The 23,432-nt window shown below is 49.9% G+C and overlaps 2 protein-coding genes across 4 annotated transcripts in view; one reads left to right on the forward strand and one right to left on the reverse strand.

The window, feature by feature from the left end:
• Positions 1 to 23,432, forward strand: part of ASB6 (ankyrin repeat and SOCS box containing 6) — a 204,464-nt gene that overhangs the window by 17,207 nt on the left and 163,825 nt on the right. The gene's annotated exons all lie outside the window — the stretch shown is intronic.
• On the reverse strand, positions 299 to 8,700 carry TOR1B (torsin family 1 member B). 3 transcript variants are annotated; one of them, XM_050760206.1, is made up of 5 exons: positions 8,439 to 8,700; positions 7,494 to 7,759; positions 4,466 to 4,641; positions 2,826 to 2,953; positions 299 to 2,518 (listed from the first exon to the last, which is right to left on the reverse strand). In XM_050760206.1, the coding sequence occupies exons 1-5, from the start codon at positions 8,635 to 8,637 to the stop codon at positions 2,277 to 2,279; spliced, it is 1,011 nt and encodes a 336-aa protein (XP_050616163.1). In that variant the 5' UTR covers positions 8,638 to 8,700; the 3' UTR covers positions 299 to 2,276. The 3 variants fall into 3 exon arrangements, 1 of the variants encoding a protein (XP_050616163.1); XR_007719629.1 differs by lacking the exons at positions 299 to 2,518; positions 4,466 to 4,641 and having other exon boundaries at positions 2,879 to 2,953; positions 7,353 to 7,759; positions 8,439 to 8,675; XR_007719628.1 differs by lacking the exons at positions 299 to 2,518; positions 2,826 to 2,953 and having other exon boundaries at positions 4,557 to 4,641; positions 7,353 to 7,759; positions 8,439 to 8,692.

The following is a 23,432-nucleotide window of genomic DNA, read 5'->3' on the forward strand; positions in this document are numbered from 1 at the left end:
ATCTGGGGGAAGAGCTTTTAAGGTAAATAGTGCTTCTGTATCGCAGATTGCCCACCCGCCTGTCCAGGGTACAGTGAGTCTCCCAGCTGTGCTGCTAAAATTCATTCTGAACTTTGGTACCAAATAAATTAGAAAAAAAAAGTTAGCAAGTGGCATTTCACATGATAAAATCTAGGCTTTATTATTTTATATTCAGTAGGTCAATAAAGCTCTTGTCCACATCTTACAAGGGAGGTGGAAGAGGCGGGGTCATGATCAACCACGGCCTTTTCAAGTTACAAATCAGTAATAGCAGTCCAAAGGTGGCAAATAGGTATTTGTTGCATCACTGTAAACAAAATCTTGTCTCCTCTCAACCGGATGCCCAACATTTTATAAAAGAAGTGTAACTTAGCTCCAATTTGAGGATACGTACTAAAAATTTTAAACCTCACTTTGGTGTTTTTTTCAAGACTAATGCCTGTAAGGCATTTCCATGTCATAAATTCTACCGTATTTTTATGTAAAAAATGCTGCACATTGTTGTAATTGTGTCTGCAGCTGTGCTGCGATTATGAGACAGATGCAATGATTCACACTGGCTGGAAGCTAAGTCTCACAGCCCAGGGATCAGGGCAGTCCAGCCTGGCGCTGCCACAAAGGGTGGTGGTATCAGGTCACACCCAGGACCTGCCACGACTGTAGACTGCCCTTGTTTGATCCACAGTTGTGACCACGTATTACCACAAATTTAACAATAAAAAACTGTTTTAAGAGTATCTGAGAAAGGACTAAGCAATCATTCCATTTTGTGTCCTTCCCTCGTTTTAAAATGAGCAATGTCCTTTAAGATCTGCAAGCTGACTGTTCAGTCTGGGCCCATGTCATCCTTCCAGAATGAGCACATCCTAGGATTTCAAATGGTTCTACAAAATAAAGTGAGAGATGGACCCAAGTATAAAGTCTTAACAAGCATCTCACCATGGAAACCAAAGACTCACATTGAAAGCCAGTGGTCTCATTGTGACTCAACTCTATGACGATAGATGGTTGGAGGGACTCGAGCAGTGAGCCAAGCTCAGATGCGGCACAAGGAAGGCTGGGGATGATACCAGCTGAGATGGTGAAGGATTACACAGTCAGGGCTGTATTAGCAGCCAGAACAATGGACAGCCAGGAGAGACCTGTCTGTCCAGGTCTGCTGCAGAGGTGTTAGGTGAAGGCCCCACCCCACACACAGACAGGTCAGCCCAGATCAGGAGTGCTCAGTGGGCACGGCCACATCCTCCTGTCAGACACCGTCTGCACCTCCACCCCCGATTTTAATTGAATACACTTCAAGTCAGTGAACTCTCTCTGTGTAAAGAACGAAACAGAGGCTGGGCGCAGTGGCTCAAGCCTGTAATCCCAGCACTTTGGGAGGCTGAGGTGGGCGGATCACGAGGTCAGGAGATTGAGACCACCCTGGCTAACGCGGTGAAACCCCGTCTCTACTAAAAATACAAAAAATTCGCCAGGCGTGGTAGCGGATACCTGCAGTCCCAGCTACTCAGGAGGCTGAGGCAGCAGAATGGCGTGAACCCAGGAGGCAGAGCTTGCAGTGAGTGGAGATCGTGCCACTGCACTCCAGCCTGGGCGACAGAGCGAGACTCTGTCTCAAAAACAAAAAAAGAACGAAACAGAGCAAAAGGATGTTTTCGGCCAACAAGAACCCAGCGCTCCCCAGCCTGCCGGTGGGAACCCAGTGCCCCTCAGCCTGCAGCAGGTTCCTGGTCTCCTTTAGTCCTGATAGTAGCTTCTGAGGTGCGGGTGCTGTGAGTCAGAAACCATTGCCAGGCCTGCCATGCACAGCTGTTTTCAGGCACTTCTGTCACGGTCAGTACATTAAGTGTGAAGGGGATTTTAAAAGTTCATCTTCAGCTGCAAAGAAGAGCTGGACGGCTGTCATCTTGCAAAATGACAAATGTACGCAATAGATTCACGTGTTTTCCAAAATCAACTCTTAGATTCTATATCCCAGCCGGGCACAGTGGCTCATGCTTGTAATCCCAGCTACTCGGGAGGCCGAGGCATGAGAATCCCTCAAACTGGGAGTGGAGGTTGCAGTGAGTTGAGGATTGCACCACTGCACTCCAGCTTGGATGACAGAGCGAGGCCCTGTCTCAGAAAAAAGATTCTATATCCCCAAACTCTAAGGTGCAAACAGGCAAAACCCCAAAGCGGTCTTCAGGGTTCTTCGGAAAGGCAAGGCCTCTGCGGAGCCTCCCAGCTGCCTCCTACCCCATCCAGACAGGAGCTCAGTGGAAATCAAGCCGCGACTGCACAGTCTTGCAGCCCTTGTCTGAGTAGATTTTCTCGTCTTTGGGGAAAAACGTCATTTCCTCTGCCACTCTTGTGACAATGTCTTCATCTATAGCAAAGCCACGGGCCCTCATCTCGGCCCTCACACACATTTTCACATGTCTGTACTCCAAAGGCAGGAAGGGGATAAAGTAATCAATGAGGTTTTTGTCGATCAGTCCACTGTGCCACAGGCCACCTGCGGAACAAGACAAAGCTGGGTTTCCCGCCGCCACCGCCACCGCCACCTGGCCAAGCTCCAATCCCAACCCTCAGCACGTGCCTCAAGTCCGTACCCCTTAAGAGAGTCTCGTCAGTGGGCAACAAGCCCATTTAGGACTCAGCTGGACACTCACTAACTGGTTTCAAGGACAGTATACCTAAGAAAATTCGAGACTTTAGCAAAGCCAGAAGTCCAGTGGGATCCTGTGGCTTTGTGAAACAATGCAAGAGCAGACGGCTCACTGCTGGACAGTTAAGGGGCTCCTTTACCCTGGTGCACTCACTGTGTTTATTATTGAAGACTCCAACAGACAGTACAGGTTCCAGGTCCTTCAGCTGAATGTCTTCCCTCTTTCTTCCAGCCCGCCAAAAGTCAAGAGCTGTCTTAGTTATAAGGTCCCCGCCTGCATTGCTGAGTTTGCCAGAGAAATAAAGATTAAAATCACATATTAAGACTTCTGTGTCAGCCGGGTGTGGTGGCTCACGCCTGTAATCCCAGCACTCTGGGAGGCCGAGGCAGGCAGATCACCTGAGGCCAGGAGTTCGAGGCCAGCCTGACCAACATGGAGAAACCCCGTCTCTACTAAAAACACAAAAATTAGCCAGGCTAATGGTGGTGCATACCTGTAATCCCAGCTACTCGGGAGGCTGAGGCGGGAGAATAATTTGAACTAGGGAGGCAGAGGTTGCAGTGAGCTGAGATCATACCATTGCACTCCAGCCTGGGCAACAAGAATGAAACTGTCTCAAAAAACCAACAAACAAACAAAAAAAAACCAAAAAAAAAAACTTCTGTGTCTTACCAAGAAATGAACCTGCTCTATTGTCCGTTTTTTGAGACACTCTGTCACCCCGGCTGGAGTGCAGTGGTTCAATATCGGCTCACTGCAACCTCCACCTCCCAAGTAGCTGGAATTACAGGTGCCTGCCACCACGCCCCTTCTAATTTTTGTATGTTTAGTAGAGATGGGGTTTCACCATGTTGGCCAGGCTGGTCTTGAACTCCTGACCTCAAGTGATCTGCCCACCTCGGCCTCCCAAAGTGCTGGGATTACAGGCGTGAACCATCACGCCTGGCCAAAGATCTATTTTCATAAAGGAATATTTACTGAGTGCTACTACAAAAAAGTGTCTGCTCTCGTGGAACTTAAAATGTTTATTCACAACTAGCTGGGATAATGCTATGGCACTTTAGAACCCTAAAAACGAACATGCGCAATTAATAAAATTACCTGTTTTCATTTGTTTCATTTTTAGGGTCGGGGTCTTGATTTGTCACCCAGGCTGGAGTGCAGTGGCATGATCATAGCTCAATAAAACCTTGAACTCCTGGGCTCAACCAATCCTCCTGCCTCAACTTCCCCAAGAGCTGGGACTCCAGGCCTACGCTACCATGCCCGGCTAAAATTGCCTGCTATCATTGATTCTTTTTTTTTTGAGACAGAGTCTCGCTCTGTCGCCCAGGCTGGAGTGCAGTGGCACGATCTCTGCTCACTGCAAGCTCCACCTCCTGGGTTCACGCCATTCTCCTGCCTCAGCCTCCTGAGTAGATGGGACTACAGGCACGTGCCACCACACCCAGCTAATTTTTGTATTTTTCGTAGAGACAGGGTTTCACCGTGTTAGCCAGGATGGTCTCAATCTCTTGGTGATCCGCCCACCTCGGCCCTTCAAAGTGCTGGGATTACAGGCGTGAGCCACCGCTCCCGGCCCAGTGATTATTTCTTTAGTTCATTTCCACAACCCACACTGTGTGCCATGCTGAGACTGGCAAAGGAAAAGAAAAGTAAAGCAGTAGGTAAGTGCCTTGTGCCAAGCAGGCACTTTTGTCCTGGTAAACCAAGTGCTGATGGTCCTCGGGACCTCATTTTATCATTGAGAGAATGAAGGGCTTGTGTGCCCCAAAAGACCGCCTCCTGCTGACCTGAGAAAGATGAAGATGGCTTTGCGGTAAGACACTCCGTCAACCTGCTCGTAGTAGTCTAGAAATGGCTTGATTGCGTCAATGATCCCGGGGTGCAATTTATCCATCTCGTCAAATATGAAAACAGAGTTCGCACATGCACTCACATTACCGCGGATCCACTTCTGTAACTGGTCCTGGACCAACCGTGAAAGAAGAAATAGGATGCGAAGCTCAAAGGGTGCACCAAGAGGAGCGCGGGAACCATCTGCTCCTCATGCACTGAAGGACAAGGTCAGAGCTCTTAGAACTGCACCCTCACCCCCACTCGCTGGGTAATAGCTTTTCTAAAACCTTATTTCTAAAAAGTGGAAATTGGCAGAGACAGATGCTAAAATGCAGAGAAGCTTTTACCTAACTCAAATGACATATTAAATGTGACTTTTTAAAGGTGTAAGAGGTACAAGACCCGTGATTTTTTTTTTTTTTTTTTTTTTTTTTTGAAACAGGGTCTCGCTCTATCCCCTAGGCTGGTGTGTAGTGGCATGATCTCAGCTCCGCCTCTTGGGTTCAAGAGATTCCCCTGCCTCAACCCCCCCTGTAGCTGGGACTACAGGCGCCCCCATCCCCCACACCACACCTGGCTAATTTTTTTTTTTTTTTTTGAGACGGCGTCTCGTTCTGTCGCCCAGGCTGGGGTGCAGTGGCCGGATCTCTGCTCACTGCAAGCTCCGCCTCCCAGGTTTACGCCATTCTCCTGCCTCAGCCTCCAAAGTAGCTGGGACTACAGGCGCCTGCCACCTCGCCCGGCTAGTTTTTTGTATTTTTTAGTAGAGACGGGGTTTCACCGTGTTAGCCAGGATGGTCTCAATCTCCTGACCTCGTGATCCACCCATCTCGGCCTCCCAAAGTGCTGGGATTACAGGGTTGAGCCATCGCGCCCGGCCACCTGGCTAATTTTTGTATTTTTAGTAGAGACAGGGTTTCGCCATGTTGGGCAGGCTGATCTCGAACTCCTGACCTCAGGTGATCCACCCACCTCACCCTTCCAAAGTGCTGAGATTACAGGAATGAGCCACCTGGCAAGATCCGTGAATATCATTCACTGCTAACCTGGCCATAGTTTTCATCTCTCTTGGACTACAATCTCAAGTTAGTACCACTAGACATACTGAGGAATAAGAAACTAGATTAGACCTGCAGAGTACACAGTACCCCAGACCAACAGAGCTGACACACTGACATTTCATGAAAAGCATCTGTTCCAGATGCTTTCATGAAACAAACATAAAGACACTGAAGCAACAAGCCCTCTACCCCAAAGTGTGAAAGGCTGTACCATGAAGCTCCCCGAGACATGCCCTTATCCGTTTATATTCCTCTGTTTCTAGAGATTTATAAAGAATGTAGAAAACAAGAAAATCCTTCCTTCCTTTTTGGCAGTCTTCCCTGTCTCATGTCAGTTTGTAGGGCAAATACTTCTACTTCCTTGTTCACTTAAGTTTCTGTTTCTTCAGTCTCCACCTAACAGGAGGAATTTTTTTTTTTTTTTTTTTTGAGATACAGTCTTACTCTGTCGCCCAGACTGGAATGCAGTGACACAACCATGGTTCATTGTAGCCTCAGCCTCCTGGGCTCAAGCAATCCTCCATGTCCGCCTCCCAAGTAGCTGGGACTACAGGTGCATGCCACTACACCCGGCTAATTTTTTATTTTTTGTAGAGTTGGGGTCTTGCTATATTGCCAGGGGGAATGTTAACCTTGACAAGGGCAACATTCATTTAAATGAGAACTAACCCTCTTAGACAACTTAAAATACATGTGAAAACAGTATCTCAAAAGGAGAAACGGTCTCAAGGTTCAGTTCTTTGAGGCTTCCTTTGAAGAAAGCAATGCCAAGGACATGAAGGATGGGAGGAACAAAGGGAATAAAACCTGTTTAAGAGAAAAAAGACCTCTAGGCTACATTGCAAAGAGCAGAGGCAAAGCTGAGGCTGCACCAGAGGTGGGCAGCATCGAAGGAAGCCACCCCCAAGCTAATCCTTGAAGACTGACTGCCCCTCTCACCAACTGCACTGCTGCGGATGCCGGATCCCTTCACTCACCGGAGAAGGTGGCTACCATGTCAACTGGGAGTTGGGAGGTTTTGGTTCAAGTTCCTGCTCTGCCACAAAGATTATAAGGAGTAAGTCACCTTGCCTCTCTTGGCTCCAGGCTCCATCTTTTTTTTTCTCTCTCTCTCTTTTTTGAGACAGAGTCTCACTCTATTGCCCAGGCTGGAATGCAGTGGCACAATCTCAGCTCACTGCAACCTCCGCCTCCTGGGTTCAAACGATTCTCCTGCCTCAGCCTCCCGAGTAGCTGGGATTACAGATGTGCACCACCACACCCAGCTAATTTTGTGTTTTCAGTAAAGACGGGGTTTTTCCATGTTAGTCAGGCTGGTCTTGAACTCCCGACCTCAGGTGATCCACCTGCCTCGGCCTCCCAAAGTGCTGGGATTACAGGCCTGAGCCATTGCACCTGGCCTTGACTACATCCTCTTTTTATTTTTTTTTGAGATGGAGTACAGTGGTAGATCTGGGCTCACTGCAACCTCCGCCTCCCAGGTTCAAGTGATTCTCCTGCCACAGCCGCCCAAGTAGCTGGGATTACAGGCGCGCGCCACCGTGCCCGGCTAATTTTTGTACTTTCTGGTAGAGACGGGGTTTCACCATGTTGGCCGGGCTGGTCTCAAACTCCTGGCTTCAAGTGATCCGCCCGCCTCGACCTCCCAAAGTGCTAGGATTACAGGCGTGAGCCACCGCGCCCAGCCCTTGGCGCCATCTTTTAATGCGAATAACATGCCCTACCCCACTGGACTGTTTTGGAACCAAGTAAGAGAAATGTAGGAGAGCTTTGTAACTACCTGGACTAAGTGTGCCTTAACTCAGTGGAGCCGGGGGCTACTGCAACACAAAGGAAAGAGAAGCAGAGGCCAGAGTTAGTGAGCAGGTCACCCAGACCAGTCCGACTGGCCTGCGGACGAGATAATAGCGGGTTCTCTTGCCTGGTACAGTTTTATCTTCTGTTCATGAGGGAAGTGCAGAGTCGATACAAACAGGTGGACAAAGTTACTCTTCAGGCCTTTTGGGTGAAGATTTTCAGCCACAATTTGACTGACAAAATTCTTGCCTGTGCCAGCCCAGCCGTGTAAGGAAAGGGTCAAAGGTTTCTTGGGATTTTTGTTGTTCCTGAAGCCAGTCAGCGCCTTGAGAATCACTTCCGTGGCCAGATGCTGTCCAAACAGCTTCTCCTCCAAATCCAGCTTGAGAGCTGCAAGAACAGCCCCAGAACAGAAAGAGAAACAGACGTTAAAAAATGCATCAGCAACGCAGTACTTTCCCAGCTGCCCAAAGCAAGAAGGTTCCAGGAGGATGTCTGCCAAACCCTAGGGCCGAGGTAGTCAAATGATGCCACTTTCAGGTAAACGGATTATGTGGAGGTTCTTAACGCTTTGGGGTCTGATAGAGAAGCTAAATGTTCATCCATTCGGAGATGAACCATCGCTTGACTGAGCGCTTGCTATTCCCAGCCACCCCTGCTGGCCCGCAGGAAAACCGGGGCCAAATGTGGGCTTTCTGAGCGATGCAGCACGTCTGAAAGCTACTTAATAGGGTTGGCAGAGTGCAGAAGGGCCGCCCACCGTACTTTCCGTTTCTTCTGCCTACGATCCTCAGGAACAGGAGCTTTAGAAAGGCGCTGGGGCAGAGCCCCACGACCTGGAGACTGTTTGCGAAGGCACCGCTTCCAGGGATGGAGTTCGCATCGCGTTCCCGCGAACGGTTCCGGGGCCGCCCCATCCGCTCCCCACCCACCCCAGCTGTGACCACCGCCGTCTAGATGCCGCGCGCCCGGTCCGTGCCAGGAGCCCACGCGCTCCAGTGCCCGGCCTGGGGTCGCAGAGGCCCCCGCGCCCCCCGCAGCGCCGACCCACAGCTCGCGCGCGCCGTACCCGAAGCGTTGAGCGGCCGCTCCTCGCGGCAACACTCGGCGAAGCGGCAGTAGATGTCATTGTAGGACAGGTAGCCGGTGATGGCCGACGCGGCCCCGATGGCGAGGCCCACGGTGATGGGCTCGAACGCCGCCACCACTCGGGCCGCCAGCAGCAGCGCCAGCGCCGCGGCGCCCCGGAGCCACCCAGCCCACAACATCCCGCTCTTGGTAGCCCGCAGAAGCCGCTGAGCCAGGCGCCCCGCGGCCAAGCGGCAGGACGGACTTCCGTTCGTGCGTCACTTCCGCCCCGCAGACCCGCCCACTCCCTTGGGGGCGGCCATGTTGGTGAGGGGCGGAGAGGAGGACGGTGCCGTCATCCTTGTGAGTGGCCCGAAGGTGTAGGTGACTGTTTTGTTTCCCTTTTCTTTCTTTAAAAAAAAATTTTTTTGAGGTGGCGGGCGCCTGTAGTCCCTGCTACTCGGGAGGCTGAGGCAGGAGAATGGCGTAAACCCAGGAGGCGTAGCTTGCAGTGAGCTGAGATCCGGCCACTGCACTCCAGCCTGGGCGACAGAGCCAGACTCCGTCTCAAAAAAAAAAAAAATTTTTTTTTCGGGCCGGGCGCGGTGGCTCACGCCTGTAATCCTAGCACTTTGGGAGGCCGAGGTGGACGGATCACGAGGTCAGGAGTTCGAGACCAGCCTGGCCAACATGGTGAAACAAGCTGCCTGCTTGCTCATCTGTCTCCCTGACTAGTTACCTGGACCATGGTAACAGCCTCTACTAAAAATTAAAAAAAAAAAAAATTATCTAGGTGTGGTGGCGCATGCCTGTAATCCCAGCTAACTAGGAGGCTGAGGCAGGAGAACTGCTTGTCCGGGGACCCGGGAGGTGGAGGTTGCGGTGAGCCGAGATCACACCATTGCACTCCAGCCTGGGCAACAAGAGTAAAACTCTGTCTCAAAAAAAAATATTTTTTTTTTGGCCGGGCGCGGTGGCTCACGCCTGTAATCTCAGCACTTTGGGAGGTTAAGGCAGGCGGATCACCTGAGGTCAGGAGTTCAAGACCAGCCTGACCCACATGGAGAAACCCTGTCTCTACTAAAAACACAAAGTAAGCCAGGCATGGTGGTGCATGCCTGTAATCCCAGCTACTTGGGAGGCTGAGGCAGGAGAATCGCTTAAACCCGGGAGGTGGAGGTTGCGGTGAGTCGAGATTGTGCCATTGCACTCCAGCCTGGGCAACAAGAGCAAAACTCTATCTCAAAAAAAAAAAATTTTTTTTTGGCCAGGCACCGTGGCTCAAGCCTGTAATCGTAGCACTTTGGGAGGCTGAAGCAGGCAGATCACCTAATGTCAGGACAAGACAAGCCTGTTCGAGGCTTGCCAGTTCGAGACAAGCCTGCCCAACATGGCGAAACCCTGTCTCTACTAAAAATACAAAAAATTAGCCAGGTGTGATGGCAGGCGCCTGTAATCCCAGCTACTCGGGAGGCTGAGGCAGGAGAATCACTTGAACCCAGGAGGTGGAGGTTGAAGTGAGCCAAGATCATGCCACTGCACTCCAACCTGGGCGACAAGAGCAAAACTCTGTCTCAAAAAAATAAAAAAAGCCAAAAAAATGTTTTAAGCACTTTCTTTTTTTTTTTTTTTGTAGTCTGATATGTACATTGGGGACAGGGTCTGGCTCTGTCGTCCAGGCTGGAGCGCAGTGTCAGGATCTCAGCTCGCTGCCACCTCTTCCAGGTTCAAGCGATTCTCCCATCTCAGCTTCAGAGTAGCTGGGATTACAGGTGTCCGCCAACACGCCCAGCCAACTTTTGTGTTTTTAGTAGAGACGGGGTTTCACTGCGTGGCCCAAGCTGGTCTCGAACTCCTGACCTCAAGCAATACACTTGCCTTGGTCTTCCAAAGCCTTGGGTTATAGGAGTGGGCTCATGACTACATTTGTTTTCTTGAGAGCTTCTCGGAGCCCTCAAGCTTTGCTTTGTCATCCCTCCCTTCACTTCCTCGGAGGTATAATGTGCGTTTCTGGGGCCGGCCCACCCGCCTGCCTTGTTCCTGAAACAGTTGCAAACTTGAGGTGCTGCGCCCTACACTGAGCACGGGGATGCAGTGGCCCCAAGACAGACCTGCCCAGGCTTCCACTCTCAAACCCCGAGGTCCATTCTTTCATTCAGCATTCTAGGTAGCAGGCCTCTTGCTGGATGCCAGGAATGACAGCAGAGGAGGGGATGCAGTTGGCCCCTGCCCTCTCAGAGCTGACGGTCTATGGGGGAGGCGGACAAAGGGATAAGGACCAATGCTGAGTGGGCAGAGAAGTGTAGGGCAGTGGTGCAGGGAAAGTTTTTGTCTAAGCTGGGCACTGAGGGAGTTAGGCCAGGCAAAAAATGAGGAGTAGAGTGTTCTATGCGGAAAACAACAGCCAGTTTGGAGAACTGAAAGGATTCCACGTGGTGGAGGGTGGTGAGAGAGAGGGATGAAAAATCAGGCAGAGACTGGAAGGTGAAGTCCTTGTGAATGTTGTAAGGAGTTTGGCCTCTGTTCTCGGGGTTAATAGGGAGCCACAGAGGGTTTTACACAGGAAGCAACATGGTCAGCTCAGAGATCATTCTGGCTGCTGGGTTCACAAGAAATGGAAGGCAGAGAACCAGTGAAGAGGCTGTTACCATGGTTCAGGTAACTAGTCAGGGAGACAGATGAGCAAGCAGGCAGCTTATGTCCAGGGTGGCCAGGGCTGTAATTCAGTACGCACAGAGGCCTGTGGGTGGGGAGGGATCTTCTCCTCCCTAACTCAGTTGTGATCTAAAGAATGAATGGAAGGACCAGGCGCGGTGGCTCATGCCTGTAATCCCAGGACTTTGGGAGGCTGAGGCGGGCAGATCACCTGAGGTCAGGAGTTCGAGACCACCCTGGCCAACGTGGTGAAACCCCGTCTCTACTAAAAATACAAAAATTAACCAGGTGTGGTGGTGCGCGCCTGTAATCCCAGCTACTCGGGAGGCTGAGACAGGAGAATGACTTGAACCCAGGAGGCAGAGGTTGCAGTGAGCCAAGATTGTGCCACTGCATTCCAGCCTGGGCGACAGACAAAGACTCTGAAAAAAAAAAAGAATAGAAGTTGGCCACGGGAAGTGACTCAAACGTTTGTTTGTTTGTTTGTTTGTTTGTTTGAGACAGAAGCTTGCTCTGTGGCTCAGACTGGAGTGCAGAGTGCTATGCCATGATCTCAGCTCATTGCAGCTTCTGCCTCCTAGGTTCAAGCGATTCTCCTGCCTCAGCTTCCGTAGTAGCTGGGATTGCATGCGTGCACCACGATGCCCAGCTATTTCTTTTTTTTTTTTTTTTTTTTTTTTTTTTTTGAGATGGAGTCTCGCTCTGTCACCCAGACTGGAGTGCAGTGACATGATCTCCGCTCACTGCAACCTCTGCCTCCTGGATTCAAGCCATTCTCCTGCCTCAGCCTCCCCAGTAGCGGGGATTACAGGTGCACACCACCACGCCCAGCTAATTTGTGTATTTTTAGTAGAGACGGGGTTTCACCATGTTGGCCAGGCTAGTCTCGAACCCCTGACCTTGTGATCTGCCTGCCTCGGATCTGTCCCACAGGGGTGTCTGTCACGGTAAGTGCAACCATCTTCACCAGTTGCTTAGCCCCAAACCTAGGAGTTGTCGTGGGTTCTTTTCTCCCACTCCCAACACTTCTAATCCATAAGCAGGTCGTCACCCCATCTGCAAAACGTCTCCAAAAATCGTTCAGTGGTCTTCGTCTCCTTGGCCACTCCCCCACAATCCAAGCCACCATCACTGGTTGCATGGATGAGCACATGACCCCCTAGGCAGTGCCTGTAATTCCCCACACCCCATCCTCTCTGAGTCATTCTCCCTACAACAGGGACAGGTGGTCTTTTTACGAGGAACTGGGTCCTGCTACTCTTGCCTGGTACCTGTTGATGGCTTCCTAAAACCCTTGGGAAGAAACGTGCCCTTCTTCCTCTGGCCTCCCAGCCCCGGTGATGTGCCCACTTTCCTCTTAGAGAACCTTTCCCATCCCACAGGCTGCCTCGTTCTCAGGTCCCTGGCCCCTTCTCTCTCCTGCCTCGGAGTTTTCACATATAACGTGTTCTCATCCTGGACTCTTGCCTCCAAGTCCTACCCAGCTAACAGCTTCTAACCCTCAGCTCCAACCCCACCTCCTCCTGTCTACAGTAGCCTTACTTGCATCCCCCAGGCACCTGCTCGCTCTCCTATCACCCCATCTGAGTCCTTGTTTATTGCCCTTCTCTCCCACTGCCATGAGAGCTTCAGGAGGGCAGGGACCTTGTCTTTTGTCCTCTGCATCTCTAATTCCCAGAACTCTGTCCAGGACACAGTAGGTGCTCCATAAATATGTGCTTGGTGTTCAAGGATAGAACACTGTCCAAGAGGGCAGACTGATCTGGGGGCCACGGATGCCTAAGGCCCTGCAGAGTAACGGCCTGTCCCTACCATGAAGGACTGACCACGAAAGGGCCAGGACATCCCCTTTGGGGACGCTCTGGGCATCTCTAATCCACCACAGGTCTCAGGAAACCTCTTCCCTGCTCCTCTCCTTCCCCTTGGAAAGGAAAGGAGTTTACCTTGATTGCGCATCTAAGATTGAGCCAAGTGTGTTTGTGACACCTTGTGAAACAAATGTTTCATTTGCAGGTGAGGGAACTACTGGGAGAGGCTAAGACATGCCCCAGGCCAGGCGACTGCTCCAGGCCCAGCCTCTTCCCCTGTCCTGCCACCTTCCCCGGGTGTCCCCATGCTCCTCCCCATCCCACCCCTTCCTGTCTTCTTTCTCATACTCTAATGGGACTGGTTTCTCTGTTTGCTTGAACGTATGGAAACCTTGAAGGCAGGGTTTGTTCTATTTGCCTGTGGTGCTTGATGTGGTACTATGTCCATAGCATATGTCAAATATTTGTGAAAAACACACTCCCTTTCTGTTGGACAAACACTCTTCCAAAATGCTGCCTTCGGAAACAGACACGCCTGAGTTTACATTCTGGCTGTCATGTTTCCTGTGTGACCCGGGGCAAGTCACTTACCTTCTCTGAGCCTCAGGCTTCTCATCCCGTCCGGTGCAGTGCGTTTAGCGCAGCTCCTCTGTCATCATAAGCGAATGCTGGGGGCCTTATGGCAGTGAACTCAATTTCTTTTGTGACCTCTGCTAAGTCCTTCTAGGTACTTGGCTTCAAAAACTCAAAACCTAGCACCCCCAGGGGAGCTATTCCGCAGAGGTGAGGGAGGCTGACTCCATGCAGGCTCATTCTGATGGGCTTGGGGGGCCTTTTCTCGGGGAGCAGCTCTAGCCCCGTTACATGTCAGGAGTCGTACCTTGGACATCTCTTCCTCCAGGGACCCCTCAGCCGTCCCACCGCCCCAGGTACAGAAAAGCACACTGGGGTTTTTCCATCCATGTTTCCTGCCCACCTCACATGTTTGGTGTCTTTTTTCTTTTTTTTTTGAGATGGAGTTTTGTTCTTGTTGCCCAGGCTGGAGTGCAGTGGCACGATCTCAGCTCATTGCAACCTCCGCCTCCTGGGTTCAAGCGATTCTCCCGTGTCAGCCTCCAGAGTAGCTGGGATTATAGGCACCCACTGCCACACCCGGCTAATTTTTGTATGTTTAGTAGAGATGGGGTTTCACCATGTTGGTCGGGCTGGTTTCGAACTCCTGAGCTCAGGTGATCCACCCGCCTCGGCCTCCCAGCATGCTGGGATTACAGGCATGAGCCACTGCTCCTGGCTATATAGTGAAATTTTAAAGTGTATCAAAAGTTTCTATGATCATTATACTAGGTGGAATAAACCAGTCATAAAAATACAAACACTGTAAGATTCCACTTCTATGAGGTCCCTAGAGAAGTCAAAATCATAGAGACAGAAAGTAGAAAGGTGATTTCCAGAGGCTGGGGAAGGGGGCCTGTGGAGTTAGTGTTTAATGGAGACAAGAGCTTCAGTTTGGGAAGATGAAAAGTTCTGGAGATGATTGGGTGCCCAACAGGGTGAATGTGCTTAATGCCACTGAGTTGTACCCTTAAAAATGGTGAAGATGGTAAACTTTATACAATGTGTTTTTTAGCACAACTGAAATTAAAAAAAAAATTGTTTTAAGTTCCTATGACCATGAGCCTCCGAATGTTAAAATTCTGAATTGAGTCAGCGTTCCATTGATTACAACTTGCCAAAATAGCACTGATATGTTTGTTTGTTTAGAGATGGGGGCTCACCCTGTCACCCAGGCTGGAGTGCAGTGGTGTGATCACGGCTCACTGCAGCTTCAACCTCTGGGGCAGAAGTGATCCTCCCACCTCAGCCTCCTCAGTAGCTGGGCCTACAGGCATGTGCCACCATGCCCAGCTAATTTTTTATTTTTTGTAGAGATGGGGTCTCATTGTGTTGCCTAGGCTGGTCTCAAACTGCTGGGCTCAAGCAATCCTCCCGCCTCAGCCTCTAAGTGTGGGGATTACAGCCGTGAGCCACCGTGCCCGGTGAAGGTAACTTTCAATAGATTTTCAACGTCCCACTTTCATCAAGAGCCACTGCTCTGCCCTGGTGCTGCTGGTGGTGAGATCTTGGCCTCTGTGACCCCTCCATTGATTGGCCTGAGGCAGTGACTTCCCAGGGCGCTGGGGCTGACCTCTTGGAGGTAGATGGTCCTCAGGGAGGTCCAGGTGACATTGGCTTAGCTGCTTTGTCACTGTGGGCACTGGTACTCCCCTCTCCTGGAACTTGGATGGTGGGAAGGGAGGTGCCTGCCTGCATGTTTCCCCATGTGGGCTCAGTAATCACTCCCCAGTCCCCACAATTCCCTAAGCACCTGCTGCCCATCTCCCACTCTCTCAGTGGCCAATTGCTGTATCAATTGAGTTCTTTGTTTCCAAGCAACAGAAGCTGACAGTGATTTGGGCTTTTTAAGGCTTTGTTAGAGGAAGTCAGGGTGACTCACAAAACTGTGAAAAATGAGAACTGACCACATCTCAGGATGAGCAGGGTCGCCGGGGGTGTTGTGTAGGACTCAGTGGCAGGAGTTGGGGGCCCTGTTGCTGGGACATTGCCCACAGGCAGATCAGGCTTGGCCACTTCCCATACCTACATGCTTGGGTCCAACTTTGAGTTTGCAGAGAGAGGATCTGATTGGCCCAACCTGGGCCAGTTGACCTTGGATCAATGAGCCATGGGCTGGGGGGTCATTGTGCCTGGGTCTCCCCACCCCCAGTTTATACTACTCTAAATACTTGGATAACATTTTGTTCCCTTAAAAATGTGGGTATTGGCCAAGCGCGGTGGCTCATACCTGTAATCCCAGCCCTTTGGGAGGCTGAGGCAGGCGGATCACCTGAGGTGAGGAGTTTGGGACCAGCCTGGCCAACATGGTGAAACCCCGTCTCCACTGAAAATACAAAAGTTAGCCGGGTGTGGTGGCAGGTGCCTGTAGTCTCAGCTACTCAGGAGGCTGAGGCAGGAGAATGGTGTACACCCCAGGAGGCGGAGGTTGCAGTGACCCAAGATCGCACCACTGCACTCCAGCCTTGGTGAAAGAGCGAGACTCTGTCTCAAAAATTAAAAAGTGTGGGTGTTTTCTGATTTGTCATTTGATCATTTATCTCAAAGTTTGCCACTGAAATCCGTAGAGCATGGGAAGACAGCAACAAGGTAAAGGGCCTTAAGACCTCTCACAGCACACGCTCTGGGTAGCCCCAGCAATTGCTCCCTGCCCCCCCTTATAATGATTCTGACATTGTTTTGTGCCCCTTTCTTCCTCTTTAATTTAGTTTAATTTAATGTATTTATTTATTTTTGAGATGGAGTCTCTCTGTCGCCCAGACTGGAGTGCAGTGGCATGACCTTGGCTCACTGCAACCTCTGCCTCCCAGGTTCAAGCTATTCTCCTGCCTCAGCCTCCTGAGTAGCTAGGATTACAAGCGTGTGCCACTATGCCTGGCTAATTTTTTGTATTTTTAGTAGAGACAGGGTTTCACCGTGTTAGCCAGGATGATCTGGATGTCCTGACTTCATGATCCGCCCGCCTCGGCCTCCCAAAGTGCTGGGATTACAGGTTCAACACCTGGGCCACCGCACCTGGCCCATTCCTCCTCTTTTAAAAGAATTAACAATTTTTTCCTTTTCCTGTTTTTATTTTTGAGACAGGGTCTGGCTCTGTGGTCAGTCTGGAGTGCAGTGGCTTGATCTCGGCTCACCACAATCTCTGCTTTCTCGGCTCAAGCAATTCTCTCACATCAGACTCTCAAGTAGCTGAGACTATAAGTGAACATCACCACTACTTGCTAACTTTTTTTTTTTTTTTGTAGAGATAAGGTTTCACCATGTTGCCCAGGCTAGTCTCAGACACTTAAGTGGTCTGCCTGCCTCAGCCTCCCAAAGTGAAATTTCTTTTTCTTTATTTTTTTTGTTTTGTTTTGTTTGTGAGACAGAGTCTTGCTCTGGCTCATCCTCCAGAGTAGCTGGGACTACAGGCATATGCCACCATGCAAAAAATTTTAAAACAACATATATTTCAAATCAACAAAAACTAGTGTCATTTATAGTATCTTTTAAAAGATTCTCACACATTTACAGGTGACATTTATATTATCTTATGATAATTTGCCCTTGGACTGGGCATGGTGATTCACGCCTGTAATCCCAGCATTTTGGGAGGCCGAGGCGGATGGATCGCCTGAGGTCAGGAGTTCAAGACCAGCCTGGCCAACATGGTGAAACCCCATCTCTACTAAAAATATAAAAATTAGCTAGGTGTGGTGGTGCGTGCCTGTAGTCCCAGCTACTCAGATAACTGGCCAAGAGGGTTCTTTGAACCTGCGAGGCAGAGGTTGTAGTGAGCTTGGATTGCACCACTGCACTCAAGCCTGGGCAACAGAGCAAGACTCCATCTCAAAAAGAAAAAAAAAAAGATGGACCAGGTGCAGTGGCTCACGCCTGTAATCCCAGCACTTTGGGAGACCAAGGCAGGCGGATCATGAGGTCAGGAGATTGAGACCATCCTGGCTAACATGGTGAAATCCCATCTCTACTAAAAATACAAAAAAATTAGCTGGGCGTGGTGGCATGTGCCTGTGGTCCAGCTACCCAGGAGGCTGAGGCAGGAGAATCGCTTGAACCCGGGGGGTGGAGACTGCAGTGAGCCGAGATTGTACCACTGCACTCCAGCCTGGGCGATAGAGCGAGACTTCATCTCAAAAAAAAAAAAAAAAAAAAATTTGCCCTTGAATGATAACTTTCTTTCCAGTTCTTTGATTTCTGCAAGACATATTTACTGCTGTGGGCCAGGCACGGTGGGTGGCTCATGCCTGTAGTCCCAGGACTTTGGGAGGCCAAGGTGGGCAGATCACTTGAGGTCAAGAATTTGAGGCCAGCCTGGCCAACATGGTGAAACCCCGTCTCTATTAAAAATGCAAAAATTAGCCGGGAGTGGTGGTGGGCACCTATAATCCCAGCTACTCAGGAGGCTGAGGCAGGAGAAAGAATTGCTTGAACCCGGGAGGCGGAGTGAGCCGAGATCACACCACTGCACTCCAGTCTGGGCAACAGAGGGAGGCTCCATCTTAATAAAAAAAAAAACCCAAAACAACAACAACAAAGAAAATTTACTGCTGGAAACAATGAAGACTGCTTAAATGAAAAAGGCAAGAAGGACCTGTAGCTTTTGTTTTGGATTAGTTGCCATAACACTGTCCTTTAGACAGCTGAGGGACTTTCACATTTTCTTTAGATGTCATTAGGTACCAGAGCTCTTGCAGGACCAGGTTGAAGCTTTTTATAATAAATGCTGCCATTTTGTCAGCACCAATATGACTCTTGGGTCCACTACTCCACTCAAATTATTAATTCCATTCATGTTAATTCTTTTTTTGAGACAGAGTCTCGCTCTGTCATCCAGGTTGGAGTGCAGTGGTGCAATCTTGGCTCACTGCAACCTCTGCCTCCTGAGTTCAAGTGATTCTCATGCTTTAGCCTTCCAAGTAGCTGGGATTACAGGTGCCCGCCACCATGTCTAGCTAATTTTTGTATTTTTGGTAGAGGCGGGGTTTCACCATGTTGCCCAGGCTGGTCTTGAACTCCTGGCTTCAAGTGATCCACCCACCTGGGCCTCCCAAAGTGCTGGGATTGCAGGTGCAAGCCATTGTGCCTGGCCTCATATTAATCTTTTTGTTACAAATCTTACCAAGGGGGTGATTCCAAGTATTCAGTTCCACATTCTGTTTTAAGACTGTATATTTGGTTTTCATAAATTGTCCGAGTCTGTGGTGGCTGTCATCCTGAGTTGCTAGAAGGCCAGCATATTACTCATCGCACACTTCCCATTCTCCTTACTCTTTCTTTTTTCTTTCTTTCTTTTCTTTTTTTCTTTTTTTTCTTTTAGATGGAGTCTTTCACTCTATCGCCAGGCTGGAGTTCAGTGGTGCAATCTCGGCTCACTGCAACCTCCACCTCCCAGATACAAGCGATACTCCTGCCTCAGCCTCCCAAGTAGCTGGGATTACAGGCATGCGCCACCACGCCCGGCTCATTTATTTTTGTAATTTTAGTAGAGACAGACGGGGTTTCACCATGTTGGCCAGGATGGTCTCAATCTTTTGACCTTGTGATCCTCCCACCTTGGCCTCCCAAAGTGCTGGATTACAGGCGTGAGCCACCGCGCCCAGCCACTCTCCTTACTCTTTCTATCATAGCTCTCCAGAAGCATTGCCGACGACATTTAAATTGTCAATCCAAAACATTCAAAACTACCAGCTGTACTCCTCGAGGCCATCACAAATGGAAAGAAGGCCTGAGAAAGGTGTGGAAGGGTGATTCAGCTGCAGAGAGGGCTGTGGACTTAGGTTTCACGACTGACTGTGGCTTTCAGGACCAGAGACAGCGCCCCAGGTCCACACCCATTTCCCACCCAGCGTCAGACTTGAGGATTGTAAAGTGAGGTGTCCTTGTGCTGATAGATGGGAAACTGCCCACAGCTAGGAGACTTCGTGTGCTCACACAAGGAGGCACTAGAGGGTGCTGGTGAGCTGCAGGTCTGAGGACCTCTAGATGGGCTAAAAACAACAGCAACGGCCGGGCGCGGTGGCTCAAGCCTGTAATCCCAGCACTTTGGGAGGCCGAGACGGGCGGATCACAAGGTCAGGAGATCGAGACCATCCTGGCTAACACGGTGAAACCCCCATCTCTACTAAAAAAAAAAAAAAAAATACAAAAAACTAGCCGGGCGAGGTGGCGGGCGCCTGTAGTCCCAGCTACTCGGGAGGCTGAGGCAGGAGAATGGCGTGAACCCGGGAGGCGGAGCTTGCACTTGAACTGAGATCCGGCCACTGCACTCCAGCCTGGGTGACAGAGCGAGACTCCGTCTCAAAAAAAAACAAAAAAAACCCGCAACAACAACTTAACAGAAAAAGTTCAAAAGCCTAGATTATTTAAAACGTCAACAGTTCCACTGGGTACTGTGGTTCACCCCTGTAATCCCAGTACTTTGGGGGGCCAAGGTGAGTGGATTGCTTGACTCTGGGAGTTTGAGACCAGCCTCGGCAACATGGCGAAACCCCGTCTCTACTATAAACTACAAAAATTAGCTGGATGTGGTGGCGAGTTCCTGTAGTCCCAACTACCCGGGAGGCTGAGGTGGGGGGATCGCTTCGGCCTGGAGGTCAAGGCTGCAGTGAGCCGTGATCGCGCCACCGCACTCCAGCCTGGAAACAGAGCGAGACCCTGTCTCCAAAAAAAAAAAGTCGAAAGTTTACATTAAATTCTGTCCTCTTCCAAATCCTAGTGCCTCTGTCTTTCAGGGGGCCTTCCGAGGGGTACATGGTATTTGGTATTCTCCTTTTCTTGTTTGGTATTTTGTGTATCAATAATACACAGTTTATTTCTATGAAACCTTTTTGTTTTGTTGTTTTGTTTTTTGAGACAGGGTCTCCCCACATTGCCCAGATTGGAGTGCAATGGTTATTCACAGGTATGATCATAGCTTACTGCAGTCTTGAACTCCTGGCCTCACACAGTCCTCCTGCCTCAGCCTCCAGAGTAGCTGGGATTACAAGTGCATGCCACCATGTGTGGCCTATTTCTATGAAATCTTTTTTTTTTTTTTTTTTTTTTAAATACAGGATCTCACTCTATGACCCAGGCTGGAGTGCAGTGATGCGATCTTGGCTTAAGATCCCAGGCTCAAGCAATCCTCCCACCTCAGCCGCCGGAGTAGCAGGGATTACAGGCATGCGCCATCATGCCCAGCTAATTTTTGTATTTGTAGTAGAGACAGGGTTTTGCCATGTTGCCCAGGATGGTCTCGAACTCCTGAGCTCAGGTGATCCACGTGCCTCGGCCTCTCAAAGTGCTGGGATTACAAGGCGTGAACCACTGAGCCCAGCCCTATTTCTATGAAATCTTAAGATCATAGAATATCACATGTGCCTTCACACTGCTTTAGTGAGGTATCATTGACATAGAACAAACTGAACATATTTAAAGTGTGCAATTTGCAGCTGGGCACTGTGGCTCACATACAAAAATTAGCTGGGCGTGGTGGCAAGCACCTGTAATCCCAGCTACTTGGGAGGCTGAGGCAGGCAACAGAATCACTTGAACGTGGGAGGCAGAGGTTGCAATGAGCTGAGATCGTGCCACTGCACTCCAGCCTGGGTGACAAGAGTGAAATTCCATCTCAAAAAAAAAAAAAATGCAATTTGCTAAGTTTTGACACTTGTATACACCCATGCAACCACTGCCACAAACAAAGTCATGAACATACCCACCACGCTCAGAAGATTCCTCGTGCCACCTTGTCATCCCTTTCTCTTGTATCTCCCCTCACATTCCCTTCCTGTCAACCACCGATCTCGTTCTGTCACTATAGATTAGTATACTTTTTATAGACTATTATAATTACTGTTATTAGGTAGATAGTATTTTATTTATGAAATGCTTGCTCAGTGCCAGGCTCTGGGAGGGTTATAGTTATTATCTCATTTAAATCCAAAGCAACTTTGTGAGGCAGCAGTGGAAATGCGCATTTTGCAGGCAAAGAAGGTGACTTGTAGAGAAATGAAATCACTTGCCCAAGGGAGTTCCTATACATATAGAAAGTGCTGTTGGGAGAGCGAGGCAGGTGGATCACAAGGTCAGGAATTCGAGACCAGCCTGGCCAACACGGTGAAACCCCGTCTCTACTAAAAATACAGAAAATTAGCCGGGCATGGTGGTGCGCACCTGTAGTCCCCACTACTTAGGAGGCTGAGGAAGGAGAATTGCTTGAACCCGGGAGGCAGATATTGCAATGAGCCGAGATTGCGCCACTGCACTCCAGCCTGGGCAACAGAGCAAGATTCTGTCTCAAAAAAAAAAAAAAAAAAAAAAAAAGACAGAAAGAAAAAGAAAAAAAAGAAAGTGCTGGAGCCAGGACAGACACTCGGCTCATGTGGGGACTCCGCCCCACTTTCCTGCCTCTTTCCCCCAACAGTCCAACAGGGAGGAGCACAATGCCTGGGTTCTGATTCTGCCTCTGCCATGACCACGAACATGACCCTGGGTGGGTTGCCCAACCCCTCTAGGTCTCAGCTTCCTCGTTGGAGGCGTGGTTGTCCCTGCCTTATAGGGTTTCCTGAGGGTCACTTGAGATGATGGGTGTGGAGGCCTCTCGGCAGAGGCCTTTCAGGACAGACCAGTGAACAAGTGGCCACAGTGTGGGATACGAGTACGGTGAGACAGATGTGCAGGAACCTGGAGATAATAAGGGGATGGCTAGCGGCCAGGCGTGGTGGCTCACGCCTGTAATCCCAGCACTTTGGGAGGCTGACGCAGGCGAATCACGAGGTCAGGAGTTTGAGATCAGCCTGGCCAACATGGTAAAACCTTGTCTCTACTAAAAACACAAAAAAATTAGCTGGGTGTAGTGGCGGGCACCTGTAATCTCAGCTACTTGGGAGGCTGAGGGAGGAGAATCTCTTGAACCCGGGAGGTGGAGGTTGCAGTGAGCCGAGATTGCACCATTGCACTCCAGCCCAGGCGATAGAGTGAGACTCCGTCTCAATAAATAAATAAATAAATAAGGGGGTGGCTGATGTGGGAGCCAAGTCTTCTAGGAAGTTCTCTCCTTGAACTCTGGGCCACTGTCATCCATTCTACTCATGTTGGAAATGCATCGCCCATCTACTGTGGCCGGGGGCTTCCTCTTTGTCAGGTGTTGGGACTCAACAGTGAATAAGAAAGACTTGGCACCGCCCACCAGGGCGCCCACCTGGTCAGAAGGTGGGGGCAGAGGGGGCAAGTCTCTAGCCATTACAGAACAGTGGGATCAGTGGGATCAGTGCTGTGCTGGGGGAATCACATATTGTCCATTTTGCTTTCATAATCCCTCCAGGCTTCATTCCTCCAAGCTCTCCCAACCTTACGTTGGGTCACAGGGGATATGAAGGCTTAGCTTGGGCTCAGAGGCCTGACAACCACCAAGGTACCAATCCAAGGTTGGAGAAGGAGGTTAATGGGTTGTATCCATAAGGACTTTTTTTTTTTTTTTTTTTTAAAGAGATGGGTCTCACTCTCTTGCCCAGGCTGGAGTGCAGTGGTATGATCATGGCTCACTGCAGCCTCAATCTTCTGGACTCAAGTAGTCCTCCCTCGTCAGCCTGAAGAGTAGCTAGAACTAGGCACATGTCACCACACCCAGCTAATTAATTATTATTATTATTATTATTATTATTATTTTTGGTAGAGACAGGGGTTTGACTCTTTTGAACCCTCGGGGCTTGGGCCAGTGCTTTGCACATGGCAGGAAAAGGAGAGCATCTTGTCAAGAACTGGGAAAGGTCTGAGATTTTGCCCTGCTTGCAAGCCCACAAGTTAGCCTACCAGTTACATGGTGGCTGGCAAAGACACGAGTCTCCTGGGTCAGAGACAAACAACTTTATTACTCATGGTACAGCAGATGTCAACAAATATTTGTGAAATGAATAGATGGCTGAATGCTCTTCAGTCCT

The sequence above is a fragment of the Macaca thibetana genome, chromosome 15, assembly GCF_024542745.1.
Source record: "Macaca thibetana thibetana isolate TM-01 chromosome 15, ASM2454274v1, whole genome shotgun sequence".
In the NCBI taxonomy this organism is placed as follows: domain Eukaryota; kingdom Metazoa; phylum Chordata; class Mammalia; order Primates; family Cercopithecidae; genus Macaca; species Macaca thibetana.